The 18,157-nt window shown below is 36.4% G+C and overlaps 1 protein-coding gene across 1 annotated transcript in view; it reads right to left on the bottom strand.

Moving 5' to 3' along the window:
- Positions 1 to 518: 518 nt before the first annotated feature.
- Positions 519 to 18,157, bottom strand: part of SAMM50 (SAMM50 sorting and assembly machinery component) — a 17,994-nt gene continuing 355 nt past the window's right edge. The window contains exons 2-15 of the mRNA XM_085324470.1: positions 16,248 to 16,358; positions 14,779 to 14,880; positions 13,586 to 13,673; positions 12,426 to 12,532; positions 10,355 to 10,485; positions 9,726 to 9,813; positions 9,053 to 9,181; positions 8,293 to 8,364; positions 7,121 to 7,207; positions 4,623 to 4,693; positions 3,828 to 3,895; positions 2,576 to 2,722; positions 1,536 to 1,677; positions 519 to 723 (exon numbers count right to left, since the gene is read on the bottom strand). Coding sequence (XP_085180596.1) covers positions 678 to 723; positions 1,536 to 1,677; positions 2,576 to 2,722; positions 3,828 to 3,895; positions 4,623 to 4,693; positions 7,121 to 7,207; positions 8,293 to 8,364; positions 9,053 to 9,181; positions 9,726 to 9,813; positions 10,355 to 10,485; positions 12,426 to 12,532; positions 13,586 to 13,673; positions 14,779 to 14,880; positions 16,248 to 16,358 — 1,389 coding nt within the window. The 3' untranslated portion in view covers positions 519 to 677. The remainder of the gene's footprint in view (positions 724 to 1,535; positions 1,678 to 2,575; positions 2,723 to 3,827; positions 3,896 to 4,622; positions 4,694 to 7,120; positions 7,208 to 8,292; positions 8,365 to 9,052; positions 9,182 to 9,725; positions 9,814 to 10,354; positions 10,486 to 12,425; positions 12,533 to 13,585; positions 13,674 to 14,778; positions 14,881 to 16,247; positions 16,359 to 18,157) is intronic.

Raw genomic sequence — 18,157 nt, 5'->3', positions numbered from 1 at the left:
AAGATTCAAAACTGTCTCAAAGTTGAGAGCCCAGAAAATTTCAACGGTATTCTTTAATTGTAGTATTTAATGTGCTAGACAGCTGGACTTAACTTTTACAATAAGCAATTCAGATTTGTAGAAGCTTTCTTCCAATATAGGTGACTTTATAATAGTAAATATATTTTATCAGAATATTTCCTTCACTTATAATAATTACTTTTGTATCAAATTCTTTGTGATGCCTAGCAAATTTTTCAAGGTCATTACTTCACAGAAGTTGTTAATGGAGAAGTTCTCTCTTAATTTCTACTCAAGGCATACTCACACTCAGTCATCCCTGCACTTGAGACTTGCAGTTGGAAGAGCAGAGGCTTTGCAGGCCAATGACAGTTATAATCCTGTGAAATGTATCCAYGACCCAATTTCCAATACACTTATCTAACATTTTAAGTAACAACCAATCAGTAAAAGTTAAAATAGCTAAAATCCTATGAACATTCGCACATCTTTAATAAAAATCAGAAGTACAATGCATCTTTGGAGCATAGTTCTTTAATGCAGTTTCCTGTGAAGTCTGAGGTAAATCACTCACATGTATCTTTATATTTGAAGAAAAAATTTAGACTGCATTGAACTACATTATATTCTTGATTTCATAACTTCAGTTTCATATACTGATGTAAAACATCTCTGTATTATAGAAATCTGATTCCTGCTCCAAACTGAACACCATCACATATCCTGAAAAGAAACAAAAAAGCAGACAATATTAATGACACACAAGGTACTGATAAAACTGAAGCTAACTCTCCCTGTCCCCAAGTTCCCAAGTTTTTCAGTATCTGGAAAGTTACAATTCAACTTTCAGCTGACGTAAGCGTTGTTAAATGACTGCTCTGCCAATCTGTCATCTATATGGAGTTGGGTTTTTTTACATTTGCAAAATAAAGCCCCTAATTTTCAAATTGCTATTATTCATTCACATTTCACATAGATGACAAGCAGAAACAGAATCTGACTCCTGTACAAAATACAGAGCATCTCACACAGTTTTTACAATACTTCACAGGCAAAAACAGGCCTCCTGAAGCTTTTCTATTATATACTATTTGCTTAGTGTAGGCTAATTAGTTGCTAACAATTTAATTTATTCTCCTTTCCTCTTTATCTATACTTCAACTTCTATGCCTTTTTCAAGCAAAGACATTAAACTTGGTATTTATCCAATTATTTGTTTTTAGAAGGCTTAGGAAAACCCCATGAGCTGAGTGTTCATTTCCCCTAAAGAAGTAAAAACCTGCTACACAGCTATTCATACATTTCAACAGCTGATCTCAAGTTCAGTGAACTTTGAAACCTGAGATATAAACAGTCTTAAACTAAGCAGCACTGTGAAACCAACATGGCCAGTCAAGTACTGAAAAGTCTTTAAAGAATAAACTAGCATTGCATAAACAAAACTAAGAGACAGCAGATCTCTCTGCCAAAAGCAAGTAAAGTGCAGGAACCTTTAAAACTAGTTACTATTAAAAAAGCAGCTGTAAAAAACAAACCTGTCACCAGACTGTACTCCCATGGGGAAACAATAATTAAGTTCTAATCTAGCAATGTTTCCTAGACGGAGCACTATTCCRGCACCGTAAGACCACCGAATATACTCCGCCAACTTCTGTAGGTGAGCTCTGGGACCATCACCTGMAAACAGAAGAGCAAGAGAACAGGAATCAAAGTAGGTTGTCAAGGTGTCCAAAGGCTAACTAGATTTTTAGAGTTACAAGACATTACTTAGGAGTATCGACTGCAAAGATTCRAAACTTTATTATTCAACAACTCCCACAAATACCAAGTATCTCAAATTCAAAGTATCTGAGACTCTGGTTGGATTGCTGGTTAATCTTCATTTCCCACCATGGGGTGCCTATTTGCATGATTCTGGAAATGGATACTGAAGATATAATTAAAAACCTTCAGCAGTCAAATTTAAAAGCAGATTCATCTGCTTTTCGATTGTGTATAAAGTATATCCCTTCCATATAGATGCAGTCTCCTTTCTATCAAGAAAGGCAGACATCAAATATCACTATATCTCAAAACTGATTAAACTGATATTGAAAAAYAGAATATTAATATACTCAAATATATCTTGGAGAAAAAATTTGAGGGATGGAAAAAGAAGATTCCATAAGCTACTACACCCTTATCTACATTATAATGTCCCTGCTTTTTATTTAGTCTATCCCAAAAAACATATGAATCTTACAGCCGTCCTCCAGAACAGTCTAAGATAGCAGGCCTTAACTAGCTATCACAATGCTCTGTTAACAACTCCCCATCAGGGATGCTACAATTGGTATTCTAGCTGTCTTTTCTACATATTGTGCTAGAATTTATGTAGTGAGCTAATAAAATTACCACTGTAACCAGCAATCTGCTGTACAGACAGGTTAACAGCAACAGCCTTTTAATGGCCACTGAAATATATGTAGTAAACAAATTGATTTAGAGGAAACAGACACAACAGCTCTCTTCTGCTATTTACTTTTTTATATTTGGATAACCAGATCCTGCTGCATACAATTCTATKGAGTCTTACCATAGTTAAGATTGCAGAGGTTTCCAGCATTGAGGAAGAAATGCGTTCGGAAAAGGTCTCCAAACCCTCCCCGGCCTGGCCGGAAAGGGAGAGGGGTGTATAGATGCAAGCCTCCAGCCCAGTAGGCTTCTCCTCCCAAGTAATCGCCTATTTAGGGAAAATGTTGGAAGCAAAGCATTTACTCTGGTGTATATAAACAGAATCTCTTGTTAAGGATGCAAGAATGAATCCTTAAGTTGTTTTACACTGCACTGCTACCCTATTGCAACTCWTGTTCTAGCTCTCTCCAGCCTCACCACTATCAACTAGAAATTAGCACTTGTACAATTCTTTACAACTTCTCAGCGACTTGYCCTTTTTCCTTGATGCCTTCCACCTAAACAATCTGAGGCATGCACCTCTTGATGGTTCATCAGAGACTACTTCCTGAACACCTTTGGAACATCTGCCCTAGTTTTAAAGAATGGAAATTGATAACAGTTAAGCAATTGTAACCGCATGCATGGTAACCRCAGCAGAATAATGAAAACTTCAGCATATAAAGAAAACTTCAGCAGCGTAATAATGAAAAGAACTAAGGAAGCTCCTGTCTCTTAAACTGCCTTTACAGATCATATTACTTTTTCCCTAAGCTAACAGAGCACACACTGTATCAAAGAGGTTTGATATAACTGTTCCTACAGCCATCTTTGGGGAACTTTTTAAGCTTGAAGGTTGTTTACTAAAAGCCAATGTAACACACTAGAAGTCCGAAACCTGGTCATTCCTGTCAAAGATCATAAGCCAATCTGAAGACAAAAAGGTAGTTTTAGAAGCTCYAGTCTCAAAAAAGTAAAAGAAATGGAGTTACTGGAAGAGGAGGAGCTCTGGCTCGCCTTCAACTTACTAAAATAAGAGCCATGCACTCGTGAAATTCCTTTTAAAAAGGCATTAGAAAATTATATGTATTCTTGTATACATGAAGGGTCCAAGATTAATACAAAATGAATAGAGATACAGTAAGCTATGCAAGTCTGAACAAATGCTTTGTTTACAAAAGTAGCTTAGGACCTAACTAAGAACTACTGGGCTTTATTTCATTGTGAACTAATAATATAGCAACAGATCAAATACAGATAACACTTCTACAATTCAAAGTGCAGAAAGTGAACAACTATTTTAAAGCTATAGAAAGCTTAAACACAGAATGTGAGTCTTAAATCCCACTTCTCCAACAATATTGTGAATGTTAGTTTGTATCAAAGTTTCAGACCTTCACTCTGGGGTCCAATGCTGTACATACTGAATCCACGCACACTTGTTGGTCCACCAAGGTAAAACCTAGTGAATACAGTCAAATTTAATTTAGTGGTTCATTTGAAAGAAAGTATTTGAAAATATCTAGCAATACTTTAATTATCACTTTTCAGAATTACAAGCATCTTCATTACAAGTTTAGTAAAGGGCATTTATATAAAAATTGTTGTATTTCATTAAATTAAATCCTGATGCAATTGAGATAAATTTCAAAGTAAAGTATTAAAACCACAAAMTTAGTAAACCTCACTTACAAAGACCAAATTACAAGGTTTCTCAGTCCCTTTGTGCCATCACAGGTGCAGCTAACACAATTAACACTTGGTATTTTTGGTGAATAAATTTAAGTCTGCATATTTTCTGCTAGTGATCTTTAATCAAAAGTATTAAGAGTACAAAATTTGCTAAAAGCAAATTCATCTTAGATAAAAGACAACTTTACTTCTAAAAACTCTTCCTGTCTGTACAGCATTATCTATACCTGATGTGAAATTTTGCAGATACAATGATATATATTTGAAGGCACTGCTACTACATAGCAAATTATACCTTTGAAAATCAAAAGCACGCCTAAGTATTTATATGGAATTGAAGTTAACTAGATATTTATTTTTTTTCCTCAAAAACAGAACTGCTTCTCCTGTTTCTCTCTTCTACTGGAGTTTCCTATGTACGTTACCTGGGTTGACTGAAAACAATTAAGAAACTGTTTAAAAACATCAAAACCAAAAAACTTAAGTAGGTTACTTGCCTATCAGCTATACTAGATGGTTTGTCTCCAATAGGAACCAGCATTCCACCCCAAAGAGAYGCTGAAAAAACCTTTGGAGGGAAAAAGGAAGAGTTGCTTACTAATATGTATTACTGAAATTCCCTAAAAACAGTATTAGTAAAATTCTATTGCTCAGTAACAGGCAGAAGTCCCATTAGTCTAATAAAGTTACAGATGATCACAGTATATATGCAGATACCACAACTTCAGTAATTTTATTTTCAGGGAACTCTTGATCATTGCTGCCCTCTTTCTATACTATGCAGTGCTGCATCTTGAAAAAGGCAACACATCACTTTTAGACATAGTGCTACTTTCACAGTGTCTAAAAGGAACAGTGATCCAGCYTCTTGTTTCTCACAGATTTAGGACTTGGAATAAACCAAAACCTACTGACATAAATTATTACCGGCAACTTTAAACCCCTAGGAAGCTATGTACAGCAAGTAGCTACCAAAATTGTAACTGTAATCTGCCTGTAAATTAGCCTTATACTTTAAAGAAAGCATCTATGTTCTGTAACACACTATACTGATATCAAGAATGTAAGTATCATTACTGCTTAGCTATATGGTGATTTTCAGGAGCAAACCATGGTAACAAATACATTTAATCATTTGCCTGCTGCCTGTGTATGAAGTATAAGTATTGCTGTCAAATGCCAAGATCTATTGTTAATAGCTAGGCTAAAATGTTGAATAACTTTCTAGTGTACAGCACGCTCCTGCTACCCTCTGTCCTGAAAGTCCCCAGATGCTTCCCCTGTCATGATCAGATGCAAGTTCATCATGCAGTACATGCGTATCTGGTCACGCGACAGTACATATGCAAAAGCCAGTTGCGTGCAAGTCTATGCACATGAACAATGGATCATAAAATTATGTACGCTATGGGATGAGATATGCTCCACTTCCACTCACAACGTAGCCACATTAACTGTCATGGGAAGGAAAAGGAACAGTGTCCTCTTTGTGCAGCCATTAAATTACTTCATAGGAGATTCGTGCTGTCTTTCTCAACTAAAACTCAGAAAATTTATATATATAAAGACAACTGGAAGTACACTTAATAAGCAATGCCTTTTCTTCCATCGCATGAAAGGTGCAAATATAATCATGTAATCGGAGAGGAGTATAGCAAATGGTCCTAAAACGCCCTTGTATGTTGGCCTCACAGATCAAACCCAGGAACTTTATTGCACTAAGTCTTACCATAATACAACCAAGAAATAGCAGAACAACAGATCCTTACAACATCAATCAGTTAGTTAATATTTGAACTATAGAACCAGCTTCAAGTTTTTTCAATAGTACYGCTGATATAACACTAACATTCTTCCAGTCTCCCAAAATTTCTTCACTAATCCATTAGCTCTTAGACAACTGGCAAGAGGAATCTTTTACTCTTTTTTTTTACATATATATATACTGAGGTGTAAATAATTGCAACCTTCAATTTTTAAACCTTCATAATGGAAGTTGGTGTTTTACTTCCCATTCAGCTATGGGACAAGAACATACTGCATCGTATCTACACAACAAAGTATTTTTTTCCTGAATTTAGACAGAAATATTTCTAGGACACAGTGAAATTCTTATTATGAAGGCAGGAAGACACCTATTTTCACCTATGCTATATCTGTACTGTCAAAGCTGCCTGAAATTTAGGACCTTCATGTTCCACGAGAAGCTGGAGCATTATACGCACAAACTTGGGAGTGAAGTTTTCCAGTGYTGTTTCCTCTGAAAGAAATCTTGTTGGCATACACCAGAACTGTTCTGCCAACTAAATCAACGTTTTGTAAATGAGGATGACACTGGAATTTGCTTCAAAATTGCACAACTCAAAATCAAAATGCTAACGTAGATAGACGATAAAATCTGCAACATGCTCTGTGGCCTCACGCAAACCTGACACTATTATAAGTCTTTCTCATTTGAACTTAATTGTGCACAAATATGAAGTGTGGCAGTGCAAGCTTATTGTTGTAGCAAAATCAACTTTCCCAACAAGTAGTCATTTCCATATACTATATAGTATGATTCTAAAATTAGGAATCATATTGGTCATTTACAAGGATAGAAGAAAAGATAACTAAAGCCAAGTTGGCCAAAATACTCATAATCAGATGAAAGAAACATAACAGAGGATGTAGCAAGTTTTTCAAAAATACATTAAGAAAGATCACAAAAGACAGACATGACTAACTTCTTCCAAAAGGAAAATAGTTCCTATTGTTAAGTGTCAGACAAGTTCTTCTCTCCAAGATAACCACTTTTCAACCAACTGTACAGAGTAGGAAGTTAAAAGAAAAAAAAAAGACCATCTCACTTCCAAAAASAAATCAAGACAGCTATATTATCCAGCTTCTCTTCCATGATTTTTTTGTTCTAATCCACAGCGAAAATTCATCATAGAYATTTTGATAACCTCATTTGTTAACTCACAACTACCAAAACATTGTTTAAAATAATTACCGAATCCCACAGAAGTTGCTTATTCAACTGAAATTCAAAATCCTCTTTTAGAAAGCTCACATCTCCACCTGTATAGCCAGCCAACTCCTGCATAGACAGAAATTACAAAAGCTGTAACAGATATTACATGTTTCTTCCCTCACAGGATTCAGCAAGTCTGCATCATTATTAGCATTTTTTTTCTGTTAAGAAACACAGAAACATCAGTATGGAGAGACAACTGAATTTCAGACCAATAAAGCAGCATGCATGCCCCAAAGAGTAGTAGGTACAATTTCTCTCCACCAAATATTAAACAAGACCGTCACTTTCTGAACCATTTTTTAAGTGAAGGCACAACAGAACAGAACTGAAATATTCAGGATCCAATATCAAATTTCTCGCTATATTTATCTAGAAGCCAACTGCMTTAAATCAAAGCAAGCTAAAAGTAACAAGTGACAGTGTTAAAGGCAGCATATAACAAACAGTATGGTAAATAAACTCTGAATTATAATCACTCTTCTCCCTCAGAAAGGAAATAGTTCACTGCTACTTAGAGGAACAGAGCGCAGGCAGCAGCACCTCCAGTCCCCGTGATGTTTCAGAGCAACCTACTTCCGAAGCACAGCATAAGTTGTGCTTCTGAAGTATTAATCCGTACAGCAGAAAAGCCAGCTTTTCAAAGAGCTCTAAACATAACACAAGTAGAAATCATTTTCTGTGCCAAACTGAAACATKCATGTGCCTTTGGGAGTTATTTTTATCAGCCTTTCAATTTTAATCGTAGGACTCTGGTCCTGTTACTTACAAAGCTTCTGAGTCTRGTAACTTAACAGTGTAGTGAAACAAAACAGGAGACAAATATCCACTATGAAGTGTGGAGTGGATACTGTCAGGGATAATGCATTTCATCTAACAAATAATATAACACTGATGATGAGATAAACTATGGTTTTGCTGGTTGACAGATGGTATACAAATGAAAATATTAACCTCCAGAAGAAAAGTTTTTATGATTTTAAAAGACACACACTGTAAAGATAACAGGTAACTACTGGTCAACCTAATCAATTTAAGATTAATTTCTAAGTTTAGATATCTTTTACATGAATATTAACCAGAAAAAATAAGATTTGCTCAAACACATATACAGGTAACATTCAACAATAGTATTAGTGATTTAATACTACCTGATTAATTTTCAGCAAAGCCCCTCGTCTTGGCAAGATAGAAGAGTTCCGGGAATCGATTACCATGGCATGCTGAAAAGAATCAAACAATTATTTTTAGGTTCTCATACCAGCCGAATATCACAGAGAAAAACTATTATTTGCTATCAAAACCTGTGCATGCAGTAGAAGACAACAGCAGCTCCAGCTAAAGCCAGTGTAGCTGCATGGATTTGCGAACTCAGCTTTGACTTTAGAGGCAACATCAAATATAGTTACACATTTTTTCCATGTATGCACAGCAATAGAGAAGTAACAATGTCCCAGGATGAATCACCAATTGTGTGAAAGTAACCTGCAAATATTGTCTCCTAGAATTTATGACATAAACATTAAAGATGGCAAGCAACCAACACATGCTACAGGAAATACTATTTAGCAAGAGAAAAGCAACTCTGTGGGAGGGGGAATGTGATCGCCTCTCTCTYCTACAAAACAAGATGATGCTGCAGAAAGATCTGAAATGACAAGAAGGGAAGCATCTTTTATGCAGCCCTGCAGAAAGAACAAACCAGCCTAYGCACCAATCAATATGCAACAGTCTGCTTTGAAAAAATACTCTTTTTTGACCTCCTGAATGAGTGGCCAAACAAGGCAAAAGACATTTCAGCAAAATACACGACCTATTAAGCAAGTAAGACAAAAAGCTGCTTTGGTATCATTCTTAAACTACATTAGTCAAAAGAACATATACACTGTAGAAGATAGGAAAAAGCCTTACAGAGAGAGAAGATTTAAGAGAGTGTCCACTTTCTTCTCGAACAGAAAAGGATGCTGTTCTGGCAAGACAGCCAAGCTCTCTCCACACACCCTCCCACTTCAGTGTGTGGTTGGTCTTCCAGACTGGAAACTACAAATGAAGAATTGAGTAAGACATGAAGAAAATTTTGCTACAGAAYAAACATTTTCCTCAAAATGTTTGTTTTTAAAATTTATTTATACATGAATATGTTTTTTTCTTTCCAAACCACTTGGATCAATTGTTTCTCATTTCAGAGTGAAAGTTAATTGTGCTCCAGTCAAAGACTTTCACTCTCTGAACAGGTGCACACTACTTAATCTACCCCAAACAAAAAATACCTTGAATTGGGCTGATGCAGTGGGCCAGGCAACCAGCTGACTTTCTGAAATTATGCTTCAAGCATTAATAGTCTGGGGGTGGGGGAAGGCTGGTATTTATATTAGGTTGAACTATGACTGAATTCTAAGGAAAAGGTCAGGAGGTATTACATCTGTCATCTTAGATTCATTGACCTCTTTCAAATAAGAACAYATTTGTCTCATGCACAAGTATTCCAATCATAAAAAAATTAAGCAAATATTTGCAAGAGCCAGCTGTGACCTGAATTAAATGTAAACGAAGCATGCATTCCGTGAACTCTTGTGCTACTTACATTAAATTCTGTTGATACTCCTCTGTCGGTTTCACGAAGAGAGCTCCACGGGAACTGCCCAGTTACTTTATACAGGTTAACTGAAAAACTGAAACACCACATCACTGACAATTTGAAAGTGCAATTAAATAGGCAGAACTTTAAATTAATTTATAAACTTACAGAACCAGCTYTGTTACATTACTTTAAGATTAATATGCCTTCAGTAAAGAAATAAATTACTGCATGTATTTAAAATTTAACAAGTAGCTACTTTGAATAAATCTCCATCAAGTAAAAAAATGAGTAATTTACAGATTTCAGTCTTCCAAGAAAAATTCTAACATTTTCATTTYCATTTCTATGGCTGAAGCTCAAGTTTCTACTAATAAACCATCAGCCAGCAAGCATCTGGTTTAATAATCAGCACCTAAAGTGCATAGAGTTCCTGCAGAATTTAAAATATAAATATTCTTGTACCTGTAAAACACAACCTGTGGGCCCAACACATGTTGGCATAAAGCAAGATTTGCCTAAATTTCAAACAAACTGTATTTTGCTATTTGTATGTATGTTTTGAAAAACAGATACACTTTAAACTATTGTTATTCCTTCATTAAAAAAGAAATATTCAAAAGTGCATTTCCTACTTTCTTTCAAACTTTCCAGGTTGTGGTTTGAAGAATGATAGGCCATATGATGTTTCCTTTGTTCCATATGAGAACTGGAAGGTTACCTTTTCAGCACGCCCAAAGAGATTTGGAAACTTAAGTCCAAGTACCTAGGAAAAATAGGAAAATATTTCATATTGTTTGCTAACTTGCATGATAACTGTATGCTGAAAATGAGGATATCAACTCTAAGAATGAGAAAATGAAGGCACTAAAAAAATAGTCATAACCAAATATGATTTTCATAAGCACTCTCTGCACTGGCAGCAAAACACAAAATAACACACATTATAGTTAGCATCATCATTCAATTTTTAGTGCTGTTCTGCTGACTTTATCTGCATTCTTATTGTATCATCATTACTGTTATTATTTCAAGCAAAATCTCCCAGCTGGTTTGGAAGCCTGGGAGCATCAATCTTCGGCATGATAAAGCAACTGCAGGCTTTCCAACTGATCACTGAGAAAAACTACCTTGCAGGCACAGCTCATCAGAACCAAAAACAAAAGCCAGTGGAAATTTATCCGTCCAGAGACACCACCCCGTACTTCCGTTTTGAAGAAAAAGATACTTTTGTAGTCAGTTTTGACAGCAGTATAACATATCATTACAATTCTTCAGAAACTACAATTAAACTTTTCTGCCTGTTCAGACACAAATTCCCTGATAACACCAAACATTTGGCAGAAAGGATAGAGCATGTTTCTCCCCATTACAGCTTCTACCAGAGCTGTTCTATTGTTGCATGTTCTTTTTAAGGAGAATGTAAAAAAGCTGCCAAATATGTACAGCCAATCCCATGTACCAGATCCTGACTGCCTTTCTCTTAACAGCTCTTGGAAGCACAGTCACCCAACTGTATTTGTTTTTGGAACGATGGCTACCATGCAATTATCCAACRAACCAGAAACTACTAATCCAAAAGCCTATTGGTATGAAACATTACATCAACAAATTTCAGATGAATTTAAGGGATTAGAATAAACATGAAATCTATTTAACTCTTGTAATTCTTACAGAAACGTAATGTCTACTGCCAAAACTAGTACATGTACAAGTCGTGCTTTTTTATTATTCAAAAAGTTTTACTTCTCTGTCAGAAATGAAAATCAAATAAAGGGAAAGAGGAGTACAAAATAGAGAAGCTAGGTAGTTTTAAGACTGTTTTCAAATGCACCAAAACCAACAAGTAGAATCTCTCACTGGTTTCATTCAGGTCACAGTTCCTTGGACACTGCACACAGCATCAGAGCTGGATAAGCAGGGCTCACTCACTTTCTTCATTCCTGTTCTCCATGCACCCATGCAACACCATCACCTGAGTTGTGCAGTAGCTGATCCAGGTTAAAAATACCCCTAAGAAAAGGATGAGTCTATCTGGCTTATCTACTCATCCCAAGTACTGCTGCACTGTGCACATGAGAAAACAGAATGGACACTGGAACGCGCAGGTGGAAGTAGGATCTACTTAAGCCAGCTCTTCTGCTGAGACACGCCAACGACAGTCTGTGTGCTACCTTTTCTGTCATCTGGTAATGCTTTTCACACAAGGTTTTACCTGACATATCTTTAATTGTCCTTGGCTATATAAATGTGAATCAAATGGAGGCAAGTTCCACAACACATACGGCTCTGGAAAACCTACGTCTTTCAGCCGAAGAATAACAAAAACAATTCTAAGTCAAACATATGGCATTCCATATGAGAAGAAAAACAACTTAAATAGGTCTGATGGAAGTTAATGACAAACTGCTCACTAGTCTAGCTGAAGTAATTTTAACAATTATGAAGATTAACTGAGTATTGAGTTTGAAGCTTTAACATTCTTCCTTACTTCAAAATGGGTTTTTGATGAATAAAAGACTGGCTATTACAAAGGTCTCTTTAGAGACAAAGGTCTGACAAAGCCTTAGAAAAGCTGGATCAAGAAAATAATTTGGCTTTGATCAGGTCCTCACTTATTTAATCACCAAATTCATTCTCAGGTTTAAAACATGAAAGTGACAGGAATATCAAAAAGCTTTCATAATTATTTGAAGTCATCCATACCATACTGCCTTCATTGTTGCCAACCATAGTGTTATAGCTTCCAGTAAGTCTTCTCAATTCTGTTACTTCAAAAGTTACATCTAAACCATTTGGAAGGGCATCATCTCCTAAATAAATAAATAAATGTTATCTCTAGAAATCTATTTGAAAAATATGCTAACAAAAGATGAATTACTTGAAAACTGCTGGAACTGAACAATAATAAAAGTCTACATTACAAAGAAAAATGTTTTGAGAAAAGATGTTGTTTAGATACGCATGAAGAGCATCAAAGCATGGCTGGCTTTAACCATCAACACATTAGTTTAATTATAAGCTAGTAACATTTGTTTGTTACCTGCCTGCTAAAAGCAAAGGTTCACACAAATTCTAATGTTAAAAGAAGTAAAAATTAAAGTGCTCCAGACAGAACAAGAAAAATGCTGTCAGTCCAACACTCTGCAGTAAAGTGCAGAGCAACATAAGCTGCCTGGTCTCCTGAGAGTTTTAGTTAACTCAGTCCTTCCAAAGCACAGCAATCATGGGCACTTAATCCTACTTGAAGCAACTGGGACAGCATCCCATCACCAGCAGCCTGCAGAGTTGCACTGCATTTCTTTCTCCAACTGAAAAGCACCCACCAGTTTGAAAATACTGACTGAGGCTTATTATGCAACGTGAGCACACTCAGCTGTTCCATGTATCTTACAGCCCTTTAAAAAAACAAAAAATCACAAACACTTTATACAATCACTAGTATTTCCATTAAGCACAATGGATTTGCTGATACAATCTCAGTTGTTATGATGTGTAACACACAGAAGTACAGGAGATACTTTCAAGCTTTTCCTCAAGTAAAGACTTGTCCTGCCTCTGAAAACTTGTATTAAGGAACATGTACTGTAATTATCCTAGTGCGAGAAGTTCACTCATTCTTGCATGTATACAAGTAATATTTACAGATAAACATATATACAGATACATACCAATAAATATTTTTCCTACGTATTATGGATGCAGAGACGTACATTTTTATTTACAGCACATCGACAAGTAAAACTAAATTATATAAAGGTATATGGGAGAAATATGTAAGTTATTTACATAGAAAGGTGTCCAACTACAACACAGAAATATAGCATGTGTGTAGAAAAGGCAAGGATTAATGTAACAATACACACCTTGACAGGTATCAATCAGAACCTCTACCTGTCTAAAGATTCCTAGACGAAGCAACTTTTCACGAGCTTCATGGGATTTTCTCATTACCTACAGGTTGAGATAAAAAGCTTAGAGTTTCAGTTTACTGAAAAATAGTTAGGATAAAACAGTTAACATGCAGCAAAGTTACACAATACGCACAGATTTTTTTACACAAAGACATATTTGTGTACCTTCAAAACAGATCAATAAAGAAATGGATTAAACTCAGAGCATCCACCTCAATTTCTGATTTTTGTTCGCTTGCACTGTATCTGTTATAATACTTAAACCTATTATGGGTTTACAGAACTTAAATCTCATACACCTATTTACAGGGCTCATACTTTTTGGAAAAAAAATAAAATCCTATTCTGCTTAAACCTAAACTAATTTACAGGTTTACAAAGAATGACTTCTTCGCAGTTCTTACAATGCTAAGAACAAACAGGCAGAAATAAAAAGCAGGTACRTACACATTCCAAACACTCTTACACACTTTTTTTTTTTATTATTATTATTTTCAACTCCAACTGGAGATAAAACTACTGAATTATACAATAAATTGGGTGGTTACAGAAAGCATGAGACAACACACATACTCTGTAAATAAAAAACAACAAAGTCTTGGTCTGCATGGTACAATTGACCTTCACAGCCAGAACAATACAATTATTATGGTCAATATCCCAGAACAGACAAGCACTGGTTGCATTAAAGGCAGCACCAATCAAAGCTGCCCAAATTACTCAGCAGTCAAATTCCAGAGGACTCACTACCTAACTGTGCAAGAACACAACACTAAGTTATACTTTGATCCATTGTTAGAAACTGTCACTGGACCTCTGGGCTGAATTCCATCAATTTTTTTTAAGCAAATTAACTGAAATTGAGCATCACCTACTCTAATCAGAACTTTTTAAATGGCAACAGGAAAGCTGGAAAAAATACCTCAGTGTACTGTTTGTCATCTCTCAATGGCTTTAAGCTGAATAACTCAAAATATAATATCTGTCAGTATTTCTTATTTGACTTCCATATCACAAGTTTAGAATTATCATAAAATTGGCAAGTTTGCCCCACATAAAAGGAAGGCAGCCCAAAGCAGGGACAAAGAGAAAATCATAATCTGAATTTTTAAAATAGTCAGTCTGATATTCACTACAGCACTTACATCAATGAGATTTTTAGCCTTGAAAACATCACAGATTTCATACATGATAATGTCATCTTTGGTCCTTCCAAGTCCATCAAAGTGCACATGCTGAACCACCACCTGAACATAACAAATATTTAAAAATAAATATTGAATTTGTATCTAATAACAGGCGCCAGAATAACCTGCACAGAAAAAAAAATATTGCTGTCCCAATGAAGGTAAAGACGCTAAGAATCCCTGCTTTAATTACTATCAACCTATGTTATCAGAAACCAGTACTATCCCCAATTCTGGAAAACTCTTTAACAAAAGTAGTACTGAAAAAAGATACTCTAATTTCAAATCTAAAACTCACTATAGCAGAAGAGATTGTAACAGACTGTTGCTGTCAGGATTTTAGTCAGAAAGTTGTAGGGATAGTCACCGCTAAAGTCACATTCAGATCATAAGACACAAAGTAACACATACAACTCTTTGTAGCTGGCCACTTTTCACACCAGCTACATACAGAAAATTCACAAGCTATAAATATTTAAACTCTATTAAAATTGTTACTACTGTTGGAACATTTTAGTTTAAAATGTACATCAAAATCAACAGCATTATGAGGCTTTATATTTTCTTAAAATCATTTCTCTTTTCACATAATCACTTAGGATCATTTTATCTTAAATATCGCTTCAGAGTATCAGTTCAGCTGGTACTAATGCACTGTAGTAGTAACATTTCACTTGTTTTTCCACTCTTCTCAGTATAACATAACTTTAGGATAATTACTCTGACAAAAAAAAAACTGCAAATGTTTTGTATATTTGTAACTAGCAGAATAAGAGCAAGTTAGTAAATTGCTTAAAAAAATCCACTGGCATGCATATATAATAAACGAAATTAAAAACAAACAAACAACAAAAAAGCTTTATTACCAAGCTTCTAGTTGGGATGACTCTGAACAGTATCAGGGAGAGGAAAATTACTTAAAAAACTAAGACAACACATGATATCTCTCCACTTTAGCATTGTCAAACATATTACGGGCCAAGACAAATACGCTCTTGCATGTGAAATAGTTTAAGAAATTACCATTCTTTGAAGTTACTATTTACCTTAATGATCTAATTCATGTGGTGGCAGTTCACCCTAACCTGGCTAACACTGCATTCTAGTAGGTGAGGGACAGATGCATAGCCTGCAACTATACACTATCACAGGGACAGAAATCTCTTATGAGAGCAGAAAGCAGCATCTAGAAACAAGTGTAATAGCTCRCAGCTGAGTTTTAGTGATAACTTTTATCACAAGGGAAAAAAAGAGTAATAAACAGAAAATACTAGATTAAATGAACTGTACTAAATTTACTTCTTTCACACCTCAAATCTTCCTTTACAAAGTTCCCTTACATTAAAAAAAAAAAAAAAAAATCAAGCATGCAAAGATGTGAAGACACTTCTGCTAAGAAAAATCCAAGATATTGTTCAGGTACTTACATCTTTGTTTTCAAGAATTTCCTGCTTGGCTTCAGGTTCAACTTCAACCAGTTCAGCTTCCTCTCCCAAGGCACCAAAGTCTGGTCCACTCATTGGAAGAGGCTCCAAACTCTGCAAGTACATAACATACTAAATGCAGCTTTCTTTTTATGTGATTTGCAAGTTACCTTTTCCAAAGTAAAGAAACTATGTTTCTGACACTGTACCCATCAGATCATAGGAAAAAAACAAAAATCAAAAAAGAAGACTTAAAATCAGGGGAATACACTTGTAACTCACATGCCTGCTGAAAGTTTTAGTGAAAGCTAAACAGGTTTCACATTTAGTGGTTTCTTGAAAATACCATGCATATGTCTGCATGGCTGTAAAGTTGAATACTCAAAAGTGGACTACACACCAAAATTATCTTGAAAGATRTTTCTCTAACTTTCATGAAGCCTTAAAGTGTAAAGAATTGGCTGCCTCCCTAAGACATTTCAAAGCCAAAARAACACGCATTTCTTTAGCTATTCACCTGGTTCTGTAGAACAAATACCTTCCCTTAAAATTTGAAAAAAATAATGGTAATTCTACTTTAAAAAAATGTTTCTTCTTTTATAAGTAACCTTATTTTTAAGGCATGCTCATAGTGTTAAAAACAAACCCTACCTTCTTAAAAGAACAAATAAACAAACCCCAAAATCAAGTTGTCACCAGTTAGTTTTGGGGARAGAGAGGAGTGTGAATATTAAACACCAAAGAAAAAAAGGTTTTCAGCATGTTACTTTATATATATTTATATGTTTTTATCATAGAATCAGTACGGTTGGAAGGGACCTCTGGAGATCATCTAGTCCAACCCCCCTACTCAAGCAGGGTCACCTAGAGCATGTTAGACAGGGTTGCATCCAGGCGGGCCTTGAAGATCTCCAGAGAAGGAGACTCCACAACCTTTCTGGGCAACCTGGTCCAGGGCTCCGTCACTCTCACAGTGAAGAAATTCTCCCTCACGTTCAGGTGGAACTTCCTGTGGTTCAGTTTGTGCCCGTTGCCTCTTGTCCTGTCAGGACAACTGAAAAGAGTTTGTCTCTGTCCCCCTGACACCCTCCCTTCAAGTACTTATACACACTGATATTTTAAAAAATTTGTTTAGAATAAGTTCGCCTCCAAATAATTTTCAGGAACCTGAGACCTCATTCATAAGAGCTSTTAAGGTGAATGGTTTTCCTGTCAGTATTGTTTTACTATCCTGCACCAAACAAAACATGAAGCAATCAGCATCCATCAAATACTTTATTATCAATTTATTCCGTAAATGGATATAAACCCAMCAATATGAGGAGAAAAAAATGGAAGGGAAGTTAAATTAGTCAGGATAAYAGATGTTCTGGAGACTTGGCAATGACCTGAAGCGATATATTCCACAGTCTAATCATACCGTGTGTAAAAGCCTGCTTGCTTTCAACTAGCTTACAGAAAAGAGGTATTCCACCTGGCAGCTTGAGAAACTATGCAGACCATTCCTCGCTCCCAAACAGGCCGCCTACTCGTTTTTCTCGCGTGAATTAACTGTACTGCAGGTTTAAGCATCCCTCGGTTGGCTTCCCACGCTCGCTTTGGACGGAAAGCGGCTTAAGCCAAATTCACCAGCTCTTTCACCGGGACGGCCTTCACGGAGCTGCTCCGCTCCCCGGCCCGCGCCGCAGACCTCCCGGCCTCAGCCGGCCGGGGGCTCGCTGCCTGCGGCTCAGCGAAGGGCGGCGCGCCCGAGCCGCAGGGGCCCTGCCGCCTCCGCGCGGCGCTTCCGCGCTGAACGCCCTCCTTCCCCGGCGCCCGAGAGCGCTCCGGCCCCGCTCACGCGGTTCCCCCGCCGCCGCGGGAAGGGGCGGCCCGGCAGCTAACGGCGCCCCAGGCCGGGCCGGGCCGGGCCC

This window comes from Rhea americana, unplaced genomic scaffold (genome assembly GCF_003343005.1).
Source record: "Rhea americana isolate MKP2758 unplaced genomic scaffold, rheAme1 scaffold_91, whole genome shotgun sequence".
NCBI lineage: Eukaryota > Metazoa > Chordata > Aves > Rheiformes > Rheidae > Rhea > Rhea americana.
The sequence above is the reverse complement of the archived record's forward strand: the minus strand, read 5'-3'. Positions and strand labels throughout refer to the sequence as shown.